The 24,201-nt window shown below is 41.0% G+C and overlaps 1 protein-coding gene across 4 annotated transcripts in view; it reads left to right on the forward strand.

Annotated features, from left to right (window-relative positions):
* PlexA (plexin A) overlaps window positions 1-24,201 on the forward strand; it is a 158,739-nt gene that overhangs the window by 32,465 nt on the left and 102,073 nt on the right. For all 4 annotated transcript variants that reach the window (XM_017610724.1, XM_017610725.1, XM_017610726.1 and 1 more), the window contains exon 2: window positions 2,386-3,631. In XM_017610724.1, the coding sequence (XP_017466213.1) occupies window positions 2,386-3,631 (1,246 nt within the window). The remainder of the gene's footprint in view (window positions 1-2,385; window positions 3,632-24,201) is intronic.

Consider the following 24,201-nt stretch of genomic DNA (forward strand, 5'->3'; position numbering starts at 1 on the left):
AAAAAAAAAAATTTAAGATTGTTCAGCTAGCTTAACAGCGCTGAGCTAGCTGAAAAACACATTTTTGCGAATTTCTCGGAAACCAATGGAGCTACTAAATTGGTTTTAGTGGCGTTGAAAAACACCTAAAAGACTCCTAATTCCACAATATATTTGGAAAATTTAAAACCTAAATTTAACGATGGGTCAGCTAGGTTTACGTAGACCTAGCTGACCCACACATTTTTGCGAATTTCTAGGAAACCAATGGAGCTACTAAATTGGTTTTAGTGGCGTTGAAAAACACCTAAAAGACTCCTAATTCCACAATATATTTGGAAAATTTAAAACCTAAATTTAACGATGGGTCAGCTAGGTTTATGGACGTGCTATGTCCAATTGTTGAGCAGTTATTAAAGACGACTGCCTTCCTATATTTTTTTAGACATTTCATAAGTAAAAATATTTTGTTAATATTACTTTCTTCATATGAAATATATCACATTTTTTGTTTAATTGTATTTTTGGAATAAACAAAGTTCTTTTTCCTTCTGTCAGTAAACTGTTTTTGTTACAAATAGTACAAATAAACAATGGGAAATAAGGCAAAATTTGTTTCTTTCCAACCTAGGAAACCAATGGAGCTACTAAATTGGTTTTATTGGCGTTGAAAAACACCTAAAAGACTCCTAATTCCACCATATATTTGGAAAATTTAAAACCTAAATTTAACNTTTTCACTCGATACTCGCCTTTCAACCTGACCGGTCATATAAGTTCAATAAAATTTAATTAACGTTTGTGAAAAATTAAAACAAGTATTTTTATTTTTTCAAACCGAAAGTAGTACTCGCGTGTGTACACTATTTTTATTATAAACATAATTCACTGCTTTACCGTGGAAACTCGGAGTGTTGTAACTCCATGTGTAGTGCTGCTACCCATACCTGGCATAGCGGAGCCCCAGTTGGAACCGGAGCTGTAACCCGGTGTTTTAAAGTCGTTTCATTGTACGGTAANTTGGAGGCCCTAACTAACACCTAAAATACACCTAATTCTTAGCTAATTTTTATTGATCTTTGGCGACTTGGATCAGCTAGGTTTATGGACGTGCTATGTCCAATTGTTGAGCAGTTATTAAAGACGACTCCCTTCCTATATTTTTNAGTCACGTAATCTGCTCCAAAATGAAAAAGTGCTAAAGGCACTGTAAAGTCGCTGGTGGTGGCCCCGGTTGGTGGGAAAAAACCCTAACATAATATTTTTACATTAAACGGTGGAGTATGGTGCGCGAGGTACAGCATAAATTGTATGCAAACGGCACATTTTAAGAAAGTTCCAGCATTATGCGAGATGTACAGCACATTTTTAAGTAACCAGCAAATTTTTTAAAGAAAGTTCCAGAATTTTNAAAAGGTGTTTTATTTCCAACCTTTGTTGGAAATAAAGCAAAACTCAGATTTTGGTATTATTTCCCATTTAAAAGTGAAATAAAGCAAACTTTGCGTTATTGCCGTTTGTGTTATTTCACACACACACAACAGCAACTTTTATTTGCTGATGCATTCTAATGTACATACATTCATATGTACAGTGCCGGACAAAAGTATTGGTACAGAGAATTTTTCGCAATGTATGCAAAGTTTTTTATTCTAATTTATTTTCGCTACTTTTTATAAAAAATATAGTTCATACTACAACAAAAAAATTTAAAACTTAAATCTGTAAACTTTGTGTAAAGCTCAGGAAAATTCAATGAATTTGCACTCTAAATAGTTCGCAATCGTAGTTCTAATTAGATTTTTCAGAATGCAGTTTTATAGCCCATGCAACTTTAGTATAACAAAGCGCAAGTTTGAAGTTGCTAAACAACCGCGTTGATTTTTGCGCGCACGGTATTATTATTTCTGTTTTTAAGAGACTGCAAAAAGCAAAAAAGCTCAGCCTATTTTCCGTCATGTCGGTTTTTTATCAGCTGCAGTTTCCATATGTTTTTGCTAAAAACTTCTTGACTTTTTTCATAGTCTGGTTGAAACTGCATACACAAATTTTTAAATTCTATTACCTCGTTCCCTACATTGTCATCCAAGTCGCTTTCGCATATCTCAAACAATTTTGTATTTTCTGCGAACATTTCTCACCGAGCGCGATTTGTTGAGGAACCCAAAATGTTTATGGACAAGTATATAGGCCTCAGTCCTCTTTCTCAATTCACTCTCAAGTGCGTCTATTACAAGTATGAAGCTTTGGTTTCGAAATTTATTCGATGATTTTTTTAATGTCATCTAATTTTTAAGGATATGTTTATTTATTTTTGCTTTATTTACAACTTATAATCATCATTTATCAGCTCTGCATACATGTTACTCATATAATTTGCTAATGTATTATGTTATTTATTCACAGAAATTGCAAACGATTGGAGAGGATTTTTGTGGCCTCGACGTAAACTCGCCATTGGGTGGTGAACAACCCATCGCAGTGGTACCGGTTGCTATGTTTAATACTCGACTTACCGCGGTTGCTGCTACAAGTACCAGTGGTTATACAGTTGTATTCATTGGAACCTCAAAAGGGTATTTAAAAAAAGTAGTTGTAGAATCGGCTGACTCCGCAAATGAGTATGCTAATATACCCATAAAAGTAGGTTCAGCTATCAATCCAGATATGCATTTCGATAGTCGGAATCTATACATTTATGTAATGTCGCGTAATGAAGTTGCCAAAGTAAAGGTGTATGATTGCTCAGATTACGGCACTTGTGGAGAATGTTTGGGAGCACGTGATCCATATTGTGGCTGGTGTTCCCTTGAAAACAAGTGCAGTCCGCGCTCTAGTTGTCAAGATGATGCGAACGATCCCTTATACTGGATTAGTTACAAGACCGGTAAGTGTACAACAATAACAAGTGTTGTACCACATCAATTGCAACGAACCACCGCAAGAACCTTAGAGCTCATTATTGATCATTTGCCGCAACTGAAAGAAAATCTCGTGTGTGCTTTTACCACGGAGGAGAAGGCATTATTTACGAATGCAACAAAAAAGCGTAATGGTGTCAACTGTACCACGCCACGTACCGATATGCTGCCACAAATAGAACAGGGTAAACACCACTTTACAGCCAAGTTATCCGTTCGAACGAAGGATGGGCCCGATCTTGTTTCTACCGATTTCACCTTTTTTGACTGCAGTACACATTCTTCATGCACTAGATGCGTTTCTTCAGAGTTTCCATGTGATTGGTGTGTGGAGGCACATCGTTGCACTCATGACACTGCAGAAAATTGTCGCAACGATATTCTTGTTACTGGCGTTTCCCGCATCGGACCTAGTTACCGCTCAGGTCCTGGATTTTGTCCTACAATTAACGCCACTGGTGAAGGCAGTGAAATGCTAGTTGCTGCTGGAACCAGTAAGTCCATTAAAGTAAAAGTGCACATAATTGGACAATTTATAGTTCAAACGCGTTTTGTATGCCAGTTTAACATCGAAGGCCGTGTTACTAGTTTAAACGCACAACTTCTGGGAGATACCATATATTGTGACAATATGGAGTTTCAGTATACTTCGCGTTCGCCGAATTTGACTGCAACTTTTGCTGTTATCTGGGGTGGCTCAAAACCTCTCGATAATCCACATGATATTCATGGTAAGTTAGTTATTTTATGAGATTCAAAGTTAAGTTGGGGTAAATAAAACTGGAGGTGAAATATTTGGCCTGACCCCCTAAATAGTCAATGCGAATAATCAATTCAGTCGCAAATCGCAGATCGCAAATCGAAGATGATCTGAATATGAAATGACAAGGGTATTATGAAAGTAGTATCGGTTTTGTAAAAAACATGGACAATTGATGAAATCAAATCAAATTACCTAGAATAACCTCGCGATTCATTCAAGGGCTATTTACAGCCACCATTTCGATGGTGCAAATAGTTTGTTACAGTGATATACATTCGTATGGAATATGTTGGAAAAGTTCGTTATTGACAAAAACTGAAATTTATTTATAATTTTGCTTACAGTTTTCTTATATGTAATACAATTTTTTAGTCATGTGTAAAATGAAAAGGTTAAGTGACTGCAAAAAAAAACATTAAGATACTACTCCTAGGCAATTGGCAAGAGAAATTGCTCGAAGTGAGGGAGTAATAAGACACTAAAACAAAAAAAAAGCGAACAAAATACGGCGTAAAAGATGTGAAAGGAGAATATTTAACAATAACAATGTGCCAATTTTTTAATCGCGTTCTACCGAAATACCTTATAATATTTTCCAAAAGTAAAAATTTATTAAGTACCTTTGAAGAAATAATATTTAGTAGGTAATTTAATATTAAATATTTGAAAATGCATAGAAAGGCATGCGATAAATAAGTTTACTCAAACAGTAACTTATAGCTATATTCAGATTTTTATCTGTATTGTCGACTGATGTACGCTCAAATAGTGCAAATCATTTTCTTATGAAAGGTGAGTAAGTTGTGACGTCTGTCAAGTTAGCACTACACTTTTCGAAATTGGAAAAGTTAACTACGGCATCGATTGCAGCTTTTTTATTGTAAATTTGTTGTAAAAAGAAAAAAATTTTAGCTTTAGTTTCTTAAGAAAAAATGGTATGTAGTGCTAATTTGTCACCATACACCTAGCCGATAGAATTGAGATATCCAATATGTTACTATGCCACTAATTGTAGCTTTTGACTTGCAAATTTGTTGTGAAAAAAAACAAATTTGTAGCGTTCGGTTTTCTGGAAAAAAGCGAGTTTACCGTTATAAACTGAAAAATGAAAACAAAAATTTGTAGCTTTCGTTTTTAGAAAAAATGGTATGTAGTGCTAACTTAACACCATACACCTAGGCGATAGAATTGAGATATCCAGTATGTTACCATTAATTGTAGCTTTTTACTTGCAAATTTATTGTAAAAGAAAAAATTGTAACTTTCGTTTTTAAGAAAAAGTAGTAGTAGGTTAGGTTAGGTTAGAGTGGCTGCCCCGCGCAGAGCACGGAGCACACGTAGGCCCGTTGTGATACCTCTGACCAAAGACATTGAACCACTGAGTGCGTTTTATATAGCACAAAAAGTCGAGGACGCTCGCCGAGTTCAAGTCGGCTTAATAATCCAGAAAGTACTTTTTGAAGAGTTGGTTGCGCGCGTTGGCCAGGGCGAGACAATGGCAGAGATGGTGTTCGATGGTCTCCTCCTCGTCCCTGCAACTGAGACAAAAATCGTTGGTGGGGTATCCTAACTTTTTACGGTGTGTGCCCACCAGGCAATGTCTGGTAATTACCCCGCCTACTAATCTGAGAGAGGAGCGGTGCTGGCGAGTAAGAGCTATGGATCGATCTCTTCGCATGCGCACAAAACCCCACTCAACTGACGCCTCTGCCCCTAGATGGATAGATTGTTAGGAGCTATGCACGACCTTAGGCCTATTGTGCGCTCGGAGCTCATCACAACACATCGTCCAGTCCCAATGCTCTGATAAATCCGAGCAGATTCGAGGGAGGTAGATAGTGTACGTGCGTAGCCTCTGGCCAGGTGTGTTAGCCTTCTCGCAACCGCATCGCATTCCAATAGGGGATGCCGTGGGATTTCTGGTGCAATATCGCAGTACCGCCACAAATCGTCTGCACTGATCCCCAGGTTATGCATATGGGCCCGCAGTCTGCAGTGCCCCGTTAGCATTCCTCTTAAGAATCTCAGGTTATTCTTTTGCAGGGTTATTAGTTCCCTAGATCTTTTGGTATTATATCCTCCAAGAAGTTCTTTCGCCTGTCTTAGCCCAGGCGTGTATTCCCAATGTGCTTTTCTTAGCCTTTGCTCTTCTGCTCTTAACTCCTCCTTGATTGTATGAGGCCCCAATGCAAGGAAGGGGTCAGGGCCTATAGGTCGAGAGGCTACGGCCTCTCTTGCTTGTCTGTCAGCCTCCTCGTTTCCCTGTATGCCAGGGGTGGGCAAGGCCAAGACCGAAAAGAGCCACATGTAAATTCTAGATGCTACAAAGAGCCACAAAAAAAAACAACAAAAGCAAAAATTTTATTTTTAAATAAAATTATTATTTGAAATGAAAAACATTAATTTTATTATTATTCTAATGTAAGTAAAATAGATATTAAAGAAAATTGAAAAGATCCCTTTGGCGAAATTATCAAAATCTGGTTTTACGTCAGTTAAAGCCGTTCGTAACAGTTTTGTTAATTGTTGGTTAGTCAATAGGCACGTTCGTTTAAAATCTCCAGTAAAAAATGTCAGACAGCTAAATTCCGGCGAAATGTCATATGTTCTCTCACAAGAGAAAAATATCCAAAATAGTACGCGAGCAGAATATAATTACTTACTTCGTACAAGTTTACTTAGTCGCATGTTACTATGTTATCTTCCAAACCAATAAATTCAATTTATGGGTTTGCGTAAATTCCAACCAGCTGTTTTTGATCAGCTGTTTTCTTGTTGGCAAATTGCTGTTGGCAAAAATTTTTCCAGCTGGAAAATGAAATGTCATTTTGCTCTCTCAATTTCCCCTACTTTGGAAGTTTTTGCGTACGCGAACACAAAAAGCTGATGGTTTTTATAACTTTCAATAATTATCAAGTACGCGAATGCAAATAATTGTGAACGGTATTTTAACTTTACGAAATTTATGCTACGCGCACACTACAGCCGGCATCGGCCGAATTGTGCTCGGCCGATATCGGCTATATGCGGGCGATATGAATAAACCAGGGACCGTAAATAACGGTTACTTTTTTCAACAGCTAAACTTTGCCAGATATTTTTAAGTCGAAAGCTAAAGTCCTTTCCTAATAATAAACAAACCGCTTATCCAAATTAAACAAGTTTGGTATCAACTGAAAGAGGACTAAAATAGCTTTCAAACTGAAATATTTCAACGAGGAAAGCCAGCAGAAAGCCAGCTATGGAAAAATATTTAAACAAAAAATGTTTTTTAATTACCATAGAACAAACCTTGGGTTAGGTATATGCATTTCTTTTGTATTCTTCTTCTTCTTTTTTGGCGCTGTAACCGCCTAAGCGATTTTGGCCGAGTTCAGCAAAGCACGCCGGTCGTTTCTCCTCTGTGCCAACTGACGCCAATTGGAAATGCCAAGTGAAGCCAAGGCCTTCTCCACCTGATCTTTCCATCGCAAAGGGGCCTCCCTCTTCCTCTGCTACCACCAGCCGGTTCCGAGTTGAATACTTTAAGAGCTGGAGCGTCGGTGTCTATTCGAACGACATGGCCAAGCCAGCGGAGCCGCTGTATTTTAATTAGCTTTACTATGTTCGTGTCGTTGTAAAGCTCATATAGCTCATCGTTCCATCGTCTGCGGTACTCGCCGTCGCCAACGCGTAAAGGCCCGTAAATCTTCCGCAAAATCTTTCTCTCAAACACTCCAAGAGCCGCCTCATCGGATGTTGTCATTGTCCATGCTTCTGCGCCATATACCAGCACGGGCATGATGAGTGACTTATAGAGCGTGGTTTTCGTACGTCGAGAGAGGACTTTACTCCTGAATTGCCTACTCAGTCCAAAGTAGCACTTGTTGGCAAGAGTGATTCTACGTTGGATTTCAATGCTGACATTATTATCGGTGTTAATGCTGGTTCCCAAGTAAACGAAATTCTCTACTTTCTCGAAATTGTAACTGTCAACAGTGAGGTGGGTGCCAAGGCGCGAATGTGCTGACTGTTTGTTTGATGACAGGAGATACTTCGTCTTGTCCTCGTTTACCACCAGACCCATGCGCTTTGCTTCCCTATCCAACTTGGAAAAGGCAGAACAGACTTCGCGGTTTTTGTTACCGATGATGTCGATGTCATCGGCATAAGCCAGCAATTGCACGCTCTTGTAGTAAATTGTTCCTGAGCGGTTCAGTTCTGCAGCTCTTATTATCTTCTCCAACATCAGATTAAAGAAGTCACATGAAAGGGAGTCGCCCTGTCTGAAACCCCGTTTTGTGGCGAACGGCTCGGAGAGGTCTTTTCCAATTCTGACGGAGCTGGTGGTATTGCTCAACGTCATTTTACACAGCCGTATGAGTTTTGAGGGGATGCCAAATTCAGACATAGCGGCGTATAGGCAACTCCTTTTAGTGCTGTCAAAAGCGGCTTTAAAGTCGACAAATAGGTGGTGAGTGTCGATCCTTTTCTCGCGGGTCTTTTCCAAGATTTGGCGTATTGTGAATACCTGGTCTATGGTGGATTTGCCAGGTCTAAAGCCACACTGATAAGGCCCAATCAGTTCATTGACGGTGGGCTTCAGTCTTTCACACAATACGCTCGATAAGACCTTGTAACCTATGCTTAGAAGGCTGATCCCGCGGTAGTTGGCGCGAATGGCGGGGTCACCTTTCTTGTGGATTGGGCAGAGCACACTTAAATTCCAGTCGTCGGGCATGCGTTCATCTGACCATATTCTGCACAAGAGTTGATGCATGCACCTTATCAACTCCTCGCCGCCGTACTTGAATAGCTCAGCTGGCAGGCTGTCAGCTCCAGCGGCTTTGTTGTTTTTCAGCCGCGTTATTGCTATACGTACCTCGTCATAGTCAGGCGGTGGAACGTCGACTCCGTCATCATCGACTGCGGGCTCGGGTTCTTCTTCTCCACAACTTTCCGTGCTGCTACCATTTAGTAGGGCGGAAAAGTGTTCCCTCCATAATTTAAGTACGCTCTGGACATCAGTTACTAGGTCGCCATTATTGTTCTTACAGGAGTGCGCCCCGGTCTTTAAACCTTCCGTAAGTCGCCTAACTCTCTGGTAAAATTTTCGGGCATTCCTCCTGTCGGCCAGCATTTCAAGCTCTTCGCACTCACGTATTTCTGCCTCTCTCTTCTTGTTGCGGCAAATACGTCTCGCTTCCCTCTTCAGATCCCTATAGCGGTCCCACATAGCGCGCGTTGCGCCCGATCGCAGCGTGGCCCTGTAGGCGGCATCTTTTTTCTCTGCAGCTTCCTGACACTCCTCATCGTACCAGTTGTTCTTTCGGGCTCGCTGAAATCCGACTACTTCTTCGGCGGCGGTACTTAATGAGCGGGAAATGTGGTTCCACTGCTCGCATATGTCGGTTTGTTGAAGAGTGCTCTCTGAGAGCAGGTGTGAGAGTCGAGTAGCGAAAGCGCTGGCTGTCTGTTGTGATTGCAGCTTTTCGACGTTAAGCTTTCCTTGCATATTTGGGCGCACATTTTTTGCTGCACAGAGGCGGGTGCGTATCTTGGCTGCAACAAGATAGTGGTCCGAGTCGATGTTTGGGCCTCGGAGTGTGCGTACGTCTAAAACACTGGAAGCGTGCCTTCCGTCTATCACAACATGATCGATTTGGTTTCTCGTTTTTCGATCCGGAGACAGCCAGGTAGCTTGATGGATCTTTTTATGCTTGAACCTAGTACTGCATACTACCATGTTTCGGGCCCCGGCGAAGTCGATCAGCCTCAATCCGTTGTCGGACGTTTCGTCGTGGAGGCTGAATTTTCCGACGGTGGTTCCAAAGATCCCTTCTTTGCCCACCCTGGCATTGAAGTCGCCAAGCACGATTTTGATATCATGACGGGGGCAGCGCTCGTACGTGCGCTCCAAGCGCTCATAGAAGAGATCCTTGGATGCCTCATCCTTCTCTTCCGTCGGGGCATGGGCGCAGATGAGCGAGATGTTGAAGAATCTCGCTTTGATGCGGATTGTGGCTAGACGCTCGTCCACCGGGGTGAACGACAGTACTCGGCGACGGAGTCTCTCTCCCACCACAAATCCAACTCCGAATTTGCGCTCCTTTACATGGCAGCTGTAGTAGACGTCGCAAGGCCCCAGACATTGTTTGCCTTGCCCCGTCCAACGCATTTCTTGGATGGCGGTGATGTCAGCTTTTGTCCTTACGAGGACATCAACCAGCCGGGCAGAGGCACCTTCCCCATTAAGGGTCGGGACATTCCGGGTGCATGCCCTCAAATCGTAGTCCTTTAAACGTTTTCCGTGGTCGTCATCATAAGGGGGGTCTCATCCGAGGCTTTGCCTTGGTTCTTCACTAGAAGTGGTTTTTACGTGGCGGGTCCCAAACCCAGCGCACAACCCATTGCTGGGACGGGGCAAGAATGATAGAGTACAAGATTGCGCCGATTGCAGCAGAATTCGTGAGAGTAATTTTAGCGTGACGTCATCGTAGAGTTGACAACTGAGAGCGGCGAGAATAAGGGCGATTAGTGATGTGCTGAATTGTCCCCAATACTCGGTATCCAATACTTAAAAATTATTTCGGTACCCAATACATACTTCCTTTTCGGTATCCGATACTGATTTTTACATTACATCTTCGCCATTATATGCATTTCAGGTTTAGAAAAAACTTTCATTACTAATTTATATGATATCGGGTAAAACACTTGAACTTATCGCAACAGAGAAATATTATTTTTTCAGTTTTAACCTTAGTCGAAGCTTTTCAAGGGGGAGATTTAACCAGTTAGCGACAAGTTTCGGATCGATATCGCACTTGTTGGCGTAAAAATATTTCATATCATACGTCAACAAAACCGATACCGATTCGAAAATAAATTGTCGTTAACTGGTTATAGAATCTGCCCCAGGCCTTAAAAAATGATATAGTCCGATTCAGCTGGAGAAAATGCTTCAAACAAGTAGGAGTTTCTCTGCGTTATGGCCTCAAACGGACATACATACATCTTTCATTTGAATTAGTATTAAAAGCTCTATTGGCTCCTACATGGAGGGTGGTTCCGTGCGCAGAAGTGGACAACTTTTGACTGCCATTCACCTGGGAGTGGCCAGAAGCGATTCTTGTGCGTACGGTTCAAATCGCAGCTCACAACGTCCGGATATTTATATCCACGTATCCTCTGGGTAGCAACCAAACACCCGTTTGGGAGCGAGCTAAAGTGAGAAGGCGTAAAACTTCGCGTGCGCTGGGTTTGGGTCCCGCCACGTTAAAACCCCGCCCAATGAAAAGAAGCAAACAGCCTCGGATGAGACCCCCTTTTTCTGATGACGACCACGGCAAACGTATAAAGGACTATGATTTAAGGGTATGCACCTGGAATATCCGGACCCTTAATGGGGAAGGTGCCTCTGCCCGGCTGGTTGATGTCCTCGGGAAGACAAAGGCTGACATCACCGCCATCCAAGAAATGCGATGGACGGGGCAAGGTAAAGTAAGCGTGAAGCCTTGCGACGTCTACTACAGTTGCCACGTAAAGGAGCGCAAATTCGGTGTTGGATTCGTGGTAGGAGAGAGACTCCGTCGCCGAGTACTGGCGTTCACCCCGGTGGACGAACGTCTAGCCACAATCCGCATCAAAGCTAGATTCTTCAACATCTCGCTCATCTGCGCCCATGCCCCGACGGAAGAGAAGGATGAGGCATCCAAGGATCTCTTCTATGAGCGCTTGGAACGTACATATGAGCGCTGCCCCCGACACGATGTCAAAATCGTGCTTGGCGATTTTAATGCCAAGGTGGGCAAGGAAGGGATCTTTGGCGCCACTGTCGGAAAATTCAGCCTCCACGACGAAACGTCCGATAACGGACTGAGGCTGATCGACTTCGCCGGGGCCCGAAATATGGTAATATGTAGTACTAGGTTCCAGCATAAGAACATCCACCAAGCTACATGGATGTCTCCAGATCGAAAAACGAGAAACCAAATCGATCATGTTGTGATAGACGGAAGGCATGCTTCAAGCGTTTTGGACGTACGTACACTCCGAGGGCCAAACATCGACTCGGACCACTATCTTGTTGTAGCCAAGATACGCACCCGCCTCTGTGCAGCAAAAAATGTGCGCCCAACAATGCAAGGAAAGCTTAACCTCGAAAAGCTGCAATCACAACAGACGGCCAATTTATTCGCCACTCGACTCACACACCTGCTCTCTGAGAGCACTCTTCAACAATCCGACGTACGCGAGCAGTGGAACCACATTTCCCGATCATTAAGTACCGCCGCCGAAGAAGTAGTTGGATTTCAGCGAGCCCGAAAGAACAACTGGTACGATGAGGAATGTCAAGAAGCCGCAGAGAAAAAAGATGCCGCCTACAGGGCCACGCTGCGATCGGGCGCAACGCGAGCCATGTGGGACCGTTATAGGGAACTGAAGAAGGAAGCGAGACGTATTTGCCGCAATAAGAAGAGAGAGGCCGAAATACGTGAGTGCGAAGAGCTTGAGATGCTGGCCGACAGGAAGAACGCCCGAAAATTCTACCAGAGGGTTAGGCGACTTACGGAAGGTTTCAAGACCGGGGCGAACTCCTGTAAGAACAACAATGGCGACCTAGTGACCGATGTCCAGAATATACTTAAATTGTGGAGGGAACACTTTTATAACCTACTGAATGGTAGCAGCGCTGAAAGTAGTGAGGAAGACGAACCCGAGTCCCCAGTCGATGATGATGGAGTAGCTGTCCCACCGCCTGACTATGACGAGGTACGAATAGCGATTACGCGGCTGAAAAACAACAAAGCTGCTGGAGCTGACGGCCTGCCAGCCGAGCTATTCAAGTACGGCGGCGAGGAGCTGATGAGGTGCATGCATCAGCTCGTATGCAGAATATGGTCAGATGAACGCATGCCCGACGACTGGAATTTAAGTGTGCTCTGCCCAATCCACAAGAAAGGCGACCCCGCCATTCGCGCCAACTACCGCGGAATTAGCCTTCTAAGCATAGGTTACAAGGTCTTATCGAGCGTATTGTGCGAAAGACTGAAGCCCACCGTCAACGAGCTGATTGGACCTTATCAGTGTGGCTTTAGGCCTGGAAAATCCACCATAGATCAGGTATTCACAATACGCCAAATCTTGGAAAAGACCCGCGAGAATAGGATCGACACACACCATCTATTTGTCGATTTCAAAGCCGCTTTCGACAGCACGAAGAGAAGTTGCCTTTATGCCGCGATGTCTGAATTTGGTATCCCCGCGAAACTAATACGGCTGTGTAAAATGACGTTGAGCAATACCACCAGCTCCGTCAGAATAGGGAAGGACCTCTCCGAGCCGTTTGATACCAAACGAGGTTTCAGACAAGGGGACTCCCTTTCGTGTGATTTCTTTAATCTTATGTTGGAGAAGATAATAAGAGCCGCAGAACTGAACCGCTCAGGCACAATACTTTATAAGAGCGTACAATTGCTGGCGTATGCCGACGACATCGATATTATCGGTAAAAACAAGGGCTACGTCTGTTCTGCCTTCTCGGGATTGGATAGAGAAGCAAAGCGAATGGGTCTGGTGGTGAACGAGGACAAAACGAAGTATCTCCTGTCAGCACACAAACAGTCAGAGCATACGCGTCTTGGCACCCACGTCACTGTTGACAGTTACAAGTTTGAAAAAGTAGACGACTTCGTTTATTTGGGAACCAGCATTAACACCAATAATAATGTCAGCCTTGAAATCCAACGGAGAATCACTCTTGCCAACAAGTGCTACTTTGGGCTGAGTAGGCAATTGAGAAGTAAAGTCCTCTCTCGTCGTACAAAGATCACACTCTATAAGTCACTCATCATGCCTGTGCTGGTGTATGGCGCGGAGGCATGGACAATGAAAGCATCTGATGAGGCGGCTCTTGGAGTTTTCGAGAGAAAGATTCTGCGAAAGATTTACGGACCTTTACGCGTTGGTGATGGCGAATATCGCAGACGATTTAACGATGAGCTGTATGAGCTTTACAACGATATAGACATAGTGCAGCGAATTAAAATTTAGCGGCTCCGCTGGCTTGGCCATGTCGTTCGGATGGACAGAAACGCTCCTGCTCTGAAAATATTCAACGCGGGCCGCGATGCTGGTAACAGAGGAAGGCCTCCTCTGCGTTGGAAAGACCAGGTGGAGAAGGACTTGGCTTCACTTGGCATTTTTAATTGGCGTCAGTTAGCACAGAAGAGAAATGACTGGCGTGCTGTTTTGGACTCGGCCAAAATCGCTTAGGCGGTTACAGCGCCAAATAAGAAGAAGAAGATTGGCTCCTACATTCAGGTTTTGATAGGCGAGTCTCCCCTGAGCCATTTTTCCATATATTTGGCCTGTGTGCGCTTTTATTCGAAATCAAAATGTTTCGGTACCGAGTATCGAGTATTGGATACTTTTTAAATCGGTACCGAATATCGATCAATTTTATTTTATTTGGGGACGGGGGTGGTTTCGCAACCCAATACACGTTTATATAGCGAGCCGCTCCAAGCAGACACCCGCTTTCAGCCGCACCTACTGGTGAACAGACGCTGCAGACTTCAGTGAGCCCTTAAACCGAATAAGACGGAGTGGCCACACCGAAGCTCCCTCTCTTTCTGCCGTGACCCAAGGCTCCACTCGGATTGGTTACCGCATCTCACACATGAGGTTGCTCACGTTGCCCAGCGTGCGCGAACGAGGACGCAAGAGTCGGGATTGAGTATAGCCATGCAACTGTAACTGCATACCCAGCGCAACGGCTATACCCCATTGCACTCCTCTTGTATTAAATTATAAAAAAATATATAAATAGAAGTGGTAGCCTTCGATCGTTATTTTTTGTTTAAAAGCTATTTAAGTCCTCTTTCNTGCAACTGTAACTGCATACCCAGCGCAACGGCTATACCCCATTGCACTCCTCTTGTATTAAATTATAAAAAAATATATAAATAGAAGTGGTAGCCTTCGATCGTTATTTTTTGTTTAAAAGCTATTTAAGTCCTCTTTCATTTAGTACCAAATTTGTTTAATTTGGATAAGCGGTTTGTTTACTATCCGGAAAGACTTTTATTTCGAACTTAAAAAATATAGGGCCAAGTTTGACTTTGGAAAAAAATAACTGCTATTTACGGTCCCTGGAATAAACACTTGTGATTATATGAGCGGTCACATACATAAACCGATAACGGAACCGAAATCGGCCGTTGACGTCCGTCAGTGACGATAAATTCAAACATGTTTGTTTTTCTCGTCCAATGTCAGGTGAAAAGTACTAAAATGGACTACGATAATTTAACTTATTGGGTGCAAAACAAAAAAAAAAATACATATAAAATCACATGTTTACACACATTGATATTGTAAATTCATCCTCAATTATATACCATAAAAAAGGGTTTATGAAGTATGCAAACGTAAATTTAAATAATTTCAAATCGGCAAATATTTTTTCAAAATCTGCTTTTAAATCATGTGCAATATTTTTTCTAGCCACGGAAAATGTTGAAATATTATTTTTTTGAGATCATGAATAAAAAGACGTAGTTTAGTTTCAAAACATAAAATATTTTGCGACAAATCAAAAACATTTTTATTCTCTCCCTGTAGAGACAAATTCAAGTTTTGCAAATGTTCCATCATATCGATAAAGAATATTAAGTCAGAAAGCCAATTTCCATTCTCCAATTGCGGGTATGTGTATATAAAAAGAATAAAATAACAAGTAATTTTTAGCAAAAAAAACCGACTTCAACTTCCATATAAAAAAAATATATATATATATATATCTCAAGATCCACTGATCGGATCTCAACCAGATTAGTATGGGACCACCTCTGAGTCACTACCTTTCCGATGCAAAAAGAGCTATCGAAATCGGTTGATGTGGTCCAAAGCTATGCGGTAACATACATAAAAAAAAAAAAAAAAATATTCCGACGAACTGATAACCTCCTCCTTTTTTGGAAGTCGGTTAAAAATAAAAAACAAACACAATGGAAAAGAATGTCCAGCAAAGAAAAAGAAATGTGTATTTTAAAATGTAAAAGAGCCAACATGTTTTAAGCAAAGAGAAAGTAAAAGAGCTGCACTTTGCAAAGCAAAGAGCCGCATTTGGCTCAAAGAGCCGCGATTGTTGTTGTTTTTGCAGCGGCTACTAAGCCCCACTCAGGTCGGTTCATCCGTCAACGTTGTTGTCCGTTTCAGCTAAGGGGTGGCCCAGGAAGTATGCGACTTCAACAGGGTCTGTCCATAGGGACAGGGGCGTCAGCTGGGTGGGGTTCTCAGGGCATGTGAAGAAGTGCTGAGAGTCATGTGGCGACTCTCCACATGCCGGGCATAGGTTGGGCACATCCTCATTAATTCTGCTCAGGTATGAATTTAGCCTACTGCAATAGCCAGAGCGAAGTTGGGCCATTGTGGTGCGGGTCTCCCGAGGCAGACAAAGTTCTGTCGGGTGTCCGGTGGTTGTTGTGCCTAGAACGGCATTAACAGGGCGGGAGTCTACATAACTCGACACTAATTCCCGTTAATGCCGTTCAGGACCTGTCGGTAGGCTGACGGGTACAGAGGCTGTTTAATGAGCCTCTGGACTTCGTCCTTCAGTTCGTAGAAATGACTCCTGACGTGCATTGGCGAGCTCTCTTTTGCAACCAGCTGTTTGATAGGATGGCCACGTCTGTAACTCCCCACAGGGAACTGCTTGCAGAGGATTGTGTTATGCTCCTCGACTGGGAGCATCTGGGCCTCGTCGTGTAGGTGGTGTTGGGGCGTCATCAGGAGGCATCCGGTCGCTGTTCGTAGTTCCGTGTTCTGGCAGGTCTGCACTGCATCCTGCTAGTCCCAAGTGACCACACGGGTGCTGCATAGTTTGAAACCGGCCGGCCAATTGCCTTGTAAGTTGCCAACAACGTTTCTTTATCTTTGTCCCAAGCGACTTGAGGACATTGTTGCGGCTCTGTACTTTGTTGACGATTGCGGTTGTATGCGTCGAGAAGGAGAGCAGACTGTCGAAGGGAACTCCGAGGATTTTCGGGTTGTTCACCGTCGGTTGCAGTCTGACCTCCTTCGTCCAGGTGGTGAATAGGGTTGTCGAGGATTTCGCAGGAGATAGGACAAGGCTCCTTGCAGTGAAGAAGCGAAAAATTTCGGCGAGATAACCGTTTACTTTCGAGCACAAGTCATCAATTCCTTTCCCAGACGACATGATCGAACAATCGTCAGCATAAGAGACAATATTGACACCATCTGGTGGTTGAGGAAGCTTTGAGATGTAATAATTAAATAGTAGTGGGGACAGGACACCACCCTGTGGTACCCCCTGTGTCCTTCCCACGACAGTCGGGTCTACGTAACCGGAACGGCCCAGATTTATATCTGGCCAAGGACTGTCACTCCAGCAACACTCCCCAAAATCTTTTTGGGGAATCTGTATGCTGTTATGACAACAACAACCCTCCTGTTTAATTTTACGTGGCTTGTTGGTTTTGTCTCTGAAAATTAGTGACGAGTGTCGACCACTCAGGTAGTTCGCCGACCACCGTTTGAGTCCCTGTGCGAGTGAGGATTGCCGCGATTGCCCACCGTTGCTGTATGCCTTTGTGGCTCGGGATCCACACCAGTTGTAGTGTGTTGTTTTCCCCCAGGGTGTTTAATCTCGCTACACATTCCCATACCACTTGAGGATATGGCTTTTAATGTAGACTGACTATCGCTGCAGATAACTACATATATGCTGCAGTCTTGCTTGTCTTTGCAAAATTATTTCCGCACAAACCCTTATGGCGTAAACCTCCGCTTGAAATATACTGGGGTAGTTTCCCAGGGTGATGGAGATCATAGCCCTAGGGCCAAATATTCCTACTCCTATCCCTTCGTTAATTTTTTGAGGCATCTGTAAACCACCTTTGGGTGTGAGCCCTGAAGGTGTTTTCTAATATTGTCTCATTCTAGGTGGCTTTGTTGCCTAGTTCGATCCTGAATTTCTTCTCAAAGATTGTCGTTGTACTCATGTCATCCCTGTTGAGCTGGCAGATAGGGATCTTACAAGGGCGCACCCAGGAATATATTTTAGGGGGGGTTTATATTTCTGAAGATATATCACCGGAAAATACTGAAAATTTTCTTCAGATAATACGCTCTTTAAAATATATTTATGCAAGTTTTATGTACAGTATGTAATAAATAAACAAACGTTTTAAAATTCATAAACTGCACTTTATTTACATAAGATTAACAGAACTCAAACACTTTTAACCGACTTTAAAAAAAGGGGAGGTTATCAGTTCGCCGGAATACTTAACTTTGGACCACGTGAACCGATTTCAATAATCATTTTTTTGTAGAAAGATGGTACTTCAAGGTTCGTCCCGTAATTTGGTTTAGAGATCCGATGATTGGATCATGAAGAAATTAACGGTACCCCTAAATTTGAATATAAGAATTGAAGCCCGCTGTGTTCTTTCCTTAAAAACTACTTGTTTAATAAAAAGTGCTATATACTCAAGATACGCTCAACTTTCAAAAGTACCTAAGAAAAAATTTTAAATAAACTTAGTAAAAATAAATTTATTGATTCCATGAATTTTTGCACTTTTATGTTCCTTTTTTCGATTTCTAGTTTCTGGCTTTCGATAGAGATGGTGATTTTTCACGATTTCTAATTTTTTTTTTTAATATTTCGAATACCGAAAAAATTAACTGAACTCTCAAGAAAAACCAAAAATTCATATAAAACGACGGACGAGAAATGAAAAAGAAAATTCTTCTACCAAAATTTCTTAAATCAGTTTGCAGCTCTCAAGAAAAAAATGCTCGTATATTCATTTCCTCATGAAAATTTACAGCAAAAGCAAAGCGCTTTTTCAAGCAACAGAAATTATAATAAATATTTCTTATAATTTCCTTGAGAGCTGGATTTTTAGCTTTAAGATACAGTTTGTATTTGAGGTTATTAGCTGATCCCCATGTGCTTTTCTTAGCCTTTGCTCTTCTGCTCTTAACTCCTCCTTGATTATATGAGGCCCCCAATGCAAGGAAGGGGTCAGGGCCTATAGGTCGAGAGGCTACGGCCTCTCTTGCTAGTCTGTCAGCCTCCTCGTTTCCCTGTATGCCAGGGGTGGGCAAGGCCAAGACCGAAAAGAGCCACATGTAAATTCTAGATGCTACAAAGAGCCACAAAAAAAAAACAATAAAAGCAAAAATTTTATTTTTAAATATAATTATTATTTGAAATGAAAACCATTAATTTTATTATTATTCTAATGTACGTAAAATAGATATTAAAGAAATTCGAAAAATTCCTTTTGGCGAAATTTTCAAAATCTGGTTTTACGTCAGTTAAAGCCGTTCCTAACAGTTCTGTTAAATGTTGGTTAGTCAATAGGTACGTTCGTTTAAGATCTCCAGTAAAAAATGTCAGACAGCAAAATTCCGGCGAAATGTCATCTGTTCTCTCACAAGAGAAAAATATCCAAAATAGTACGCGAACAGAACATTTGCAGAAACTTGCAAAGTTAGATGAACAGCTGATAGAAATTTTTTTTACATTCAAAAGTGTGCAATTGAAAACGTAAAAAAACAAATTCCGAAGTCTTATCCTGACAAAGTTCACTGACTTAACGAATAATTACTTACTTCTTACAAGTTTAATTAGTCGCATGTTACTATTTTATCTTCCAAACCATTAAATTCAATTTATGGGTATGCGTAAATTCCAAGCAGCTGTTAAATTTCGTAAAGTCAAAATACCGTTCACAATTATTTGCATTCGTGTACCTGATAATTATGGAAAGTTATAAAAACTATCACTTTTTGTGTTCGCGTACGCAAAAACTTCCAAAGTAGGGGAAATTGAGAGAGCAAAATGACATTTCATTTTGACGAAAAGCTGTTAGTTTCAGCTGGAAAAATTTTAGCCAACAGCAATTTGATCAGTAGGGGAAATCAACTAGATCACCTGATCAGCTGTTTTCTTGTTGGCAAATTGCTGTTGGCTAAAATTTTTCCAGCTGAAACTAACAGCTCTCCGACGTCATTTTGCCCTTCAGCCTCCTGAGCGTGTCTACACGCCGCTGGGTGTCCCTCCAGCCATGTTACTTCGCTTCTCTCGGCGCACCTATGTCGTTTCTTGTCAGCATATGTCTCGGCTGCTGTCACAGACTCGACAGTCTGTGGCTGTCTCATAGGCGCAAGTACTTTCTGGGTGTTGCCGGCCCATGTCTCTCTCATATTCGCTGCTTCTTTGGGGTCTTCGTTCCCTGCTTTCGCCGGTGGGCGCCTTTCCATCAGCGGGTCGCACCAAAGCAGCGCGTACCATACCCGGGAGGTGCTAATACGTGCGCGCTAACACCCTCTGATGCGTCCCGGTTGATGGGTCAACTAAACCCCCGCACCAACGCACCTTGTGCCTGCCCTAGCGAGGGGCCCTATGGACAGACCCTATAGAAGCTGTACGCTTCTTGGGTCTCCCGTTAGTTGAGCTTGGCGTCAACGACGAGAGACTAGCGGATCTGGGCAGTGTTATTGTAGCCGCTACAACAACAACAACAACAACCAACTTCCAAGTTAACTCTGTGATTTTGAATAGAAGACGCCACATTGGCAACGCATGCATCAACTTGTGACACACGCATATGCGGCAAAACAATAACAACAAAAATGTATGGAACGAATTCAAACCAGCTGAATTTTTACCAATCAAATTGAGCCGTTTTGTTTGCGGCAACGTTTTCATTGTGCCGCCTCGATATATGATGCAGAAAAGGTTCTCTATCTGGCGGGGCCTTTACGAATGAGGTAATTCGTTCTTAAAATTTTGTATGGCGAATTACGTAATTCGAAGGGTAATTGTGGCGCCAATTAAGCAGAAATCACACGATTCGTACATTTGGCAGTCACAGAGTGGTGTTGTCTTCAAATTTTTAATGATAATGAGGTTAGCTCAATAACCACTTTCCAAACAACACCACTTCATAACGGTGAAAATGTTCAAATGTCCAAATCGTGTGATCCCTGCTTTACGAGTGAGAGAGCCAACGAAATGGACAAGATTCTGAGCAGCAGGACGAGTTCCAGAGCCGCACTGCTTTTGCTGTTCTATATTTAAGTAATTACGATTTGAACGGATTTCTCCAAAGTCTTTGAAAAATTTCCCACAAAATTCTTATAACTAAGTTGGAGCGCTTTGGCTTTCATTCAACTTTTTAAAAGTGGGTAAAATCCTACTTGCACAACAGGGTAAGTACGGTTGCCGTAGATGGTTTGGCTTCGAATCCTTTTGTTGCTATCTCAGGTGTACCTCAGGGTAGCATATTGGGACGTCTATTCTTTAACCTGTTCAGTAACTATATCTCTTGGTGTTTTTCGTCATCTAAGTTTCTGCTTATGCAGATGACTTGAAAATTTACTCTGAGATTGGTTGTTCCAATGACGCTCTTCAATTGGAGCTTAATAAGCTTTGTATTTAAAGATTAATAAATGTCACATAGCGACGTACACTAAACTGCACAATCCCCTGCACACATCGGGCGTATACTTTGACACTAAGTTCACTTTTGCTATGCAAATTAATTATATAATAAAAAACTTGCTTGCTATGCTTGCATTCGTACGAAGGAACTCTTCTAATTTCTCAGATCCATACACACTTAAGAAGCTATTTTTGGTATTTGTACGGTCTAAATTAGAATATGCGGCATTTATTTGGAGACCACATGCTATTCATATAAATAGGTTGGAGAGAGTTCAACAAATTTTCGCCCGTTTCGCTCTACATTCACTAAACTTCACAAGCCCGATTCCGTCATATGAGTCTCGGTGCCATCTACTGTCCTTAAATGACAGAAGAACACTCTTGGCGATATCTTTTATATCTACGATGACCAAATTTATGCGAGCCGAATACGGGACAAAAAATAATTTTGATAATTTTTTCCATAAAAGCTAACAGGTCTTAACACCTTCTTAAATGATCTTAGATTTTCGTATTAGCCCTGAAACAGCATCTCTATAGTAACATTACAAATTTGTAGGATATCTTTCTCGAGATTTTTACTCCACAAAATTTTTTGAAAAGTTTCGATAAATTTTTGTACGATAAAGTGCAAGTTTTAAGTAGCTAGGACTTACCGTTAATTTTTGGAAATTTTTTTTTGTCGACGCACATAAGGACAAAGCGATTAATTACGACGACAAAAATAGAAAAACAAAAGTCTTTAAATCTTATCACACATACCTTTCTAATACTCCTTATAACCCAGTCCACAATCTAACACACAAATTTTAACTTTTAACGCAGCGCCCCGGCAGCTTTAGCAGAAGCGCGAAGTTGGGTTTTCTATCGTGCGTAAAATTAAATAATTTTTTGTTTGAAGCGATAATAAAGTAGTTTCGCTTGTCATTTTATTCTTAATAACAACTTATAGTTTTGTCGAAATGGAAGGTGGGGCAAAATTTTTTCAATAAAAAAAGGCAATTTATAAAATAGGTATTATACCCATTTTACAAACAATATAACAATATATACAATAATATCGAAAAATAAAGTACATACCTAATATAGTTGTTTGTAAAATGGGTATAATACCTATTTTATAAATTGCCTTTTTTTATTGAAAAAATTTTGACATTTTTATATTAGTTAGAGTTATAAACAAAGTTCCACCGAGTACAGCAATTTCTCTTCAACAGTTCGAAAACCCAACAAATTGCTAATGTAAAAATATCACGAACTTTTCCCCCTTCATTAAATAGAGCATCTTTTTCTTAAGTCGTTTATTAGGACGAATCCAGAATATAGGAGGACAAAAATGTTTCCTCCATATGTATTTGACAGATTTCCGTGAAATTTGGTATCCAGGGGTTTTCGTTGTCAATGATTTCGAAATTTATATCAAATTTTCAAAATTCAACATGGCGGATACAATATGGCGGAAGATATCTTAAAAAATGTATAGATTATTATGAAGCTTGGTATCCAGAGATTTTCGTCGTCACTGGTTTCGAAATTGATATTAAATTTTCAAAAATCAAGATGGCGGATCCAATATGGCGGACCACTTTTTTGTAAATTATTGTTTGTTATGAAACTTGGTATTCAGAGATCCTCGTTATCTTTGATTACGAAATTGAAATTAAATTTTCAAAATTCTAAATGGGTTCAAATGATGCTAAAGGTAATGCATTACTTTAAAAGTAAAACGGCTATTGTTCGGGACGCCATATTTGATCCGCCATTTTGAATTTTCGAAAATATAATATCAATTTCGAAATTAGTGACGACGAAAATCTCTGGATATCAAACTTTAAAACAATCTATACATTTGATCGTGCACCATATTGGATCCGCCATTTTGATTTTTTAAAATTAAATATCAATTTCGAAATCAGTGACGACGAAAAGCTCTGGATACCAAGCATCATAACAATCTATACATTTTTTAATAAATCGTCCGTCATATTGGATCCGCCATGGCCATTTTGAATTTTCGAAAATTAATTTAATATTCGAATTCAGTGACGACGAAAAGCTCTGGATACCAAGCATCATAACAATCTATACATTTTTTAATAAATCGTCCGTCATATTGGATCCGCCATGGCCATTTTGAATTTTCGAAAATTAATTTAATATTCGAATTCAGTGACGACGAAAATCCCTAATTACCAAATTTCATTAAAATCTTTCAAATAGATATGGAGTAAATACCAAGCTTTATAAAAATGTATACATTTTTGAGGAAATCGTCCGCCATATTGGATCCGCCATTTTGATTTTTGAATCTCGAAATCAATATATACAATATAAACATTTTTTAAGAAATCATCCGCCATATTGGATTCGCCATTGTGAATTTTGGAAATTTAGTTTATTATTCGAAATCAGTGATGATGAAAATCCCTGAATACCAAATTTCATTGAAATCTGTCAAATACATATGGAGTAAACATTTTTGTCGTCCTATATTGTCGATTCGTCCCTATGTGCGACGGTGCTACGCATTTTTTCATACAAAGTTAGTATGTTTGACAATTTGTTGATAGGGAAGCAAATGAGCAGCACGTTACACTTGCACTTTATTATACTAAATTTGAATGAGCTACAAAACTGCAAACAAATTTTTCCTAAAGGTTCTGATAAAAAAGTTTGAAAGTTCGGTGAAAATTCGCAGAATTAATTCTCACAGTTTTTGCACACAGTCGGAAATTTCGACTTATATGGTTTTTGTTAGGGAAAGAGCTCTTCTTAAAAAGAAAACATAATAAACATTAAATAAACAAAAGAAAAACTATAATGGTAACCCTATCGATATGGCAGCGCTATTCAGCACTGTCATACTGTTGGTACTACTGCCAACCTAAAAACAGTTATTTACCTTCCACTTGGACTAAGGCGTCAGTTTCTCGAACTCGTACTTCCAACTTGAGCGGACACGCGATAAAATATATTTTACTAAAAAGCCTCCTAAATTATAAAAAGTATTTTTATTTTTCAATCGAAAGTAGTATACGCGGTGTGAGATTTTATTTTTGAATAGCTGA

Source organism: Rhagoletis zephyria, unplaced genomic scaffold, assembly GCF_001687245.7.
Source record: "Rhagoletis zephyria isolate East Lansing unplaced genomic scaffold, Rhagoletis_zephyria_1.1 Rzeph_scaffold_00335, whole genome shotgun sequence".
NCBI classification, from domain to species: Eukaryota; Metazoa; Arthropoda; class Insecta; order Diptera; family Tephritidae; genus Rhagoletis; species Rhagoletis zephyria.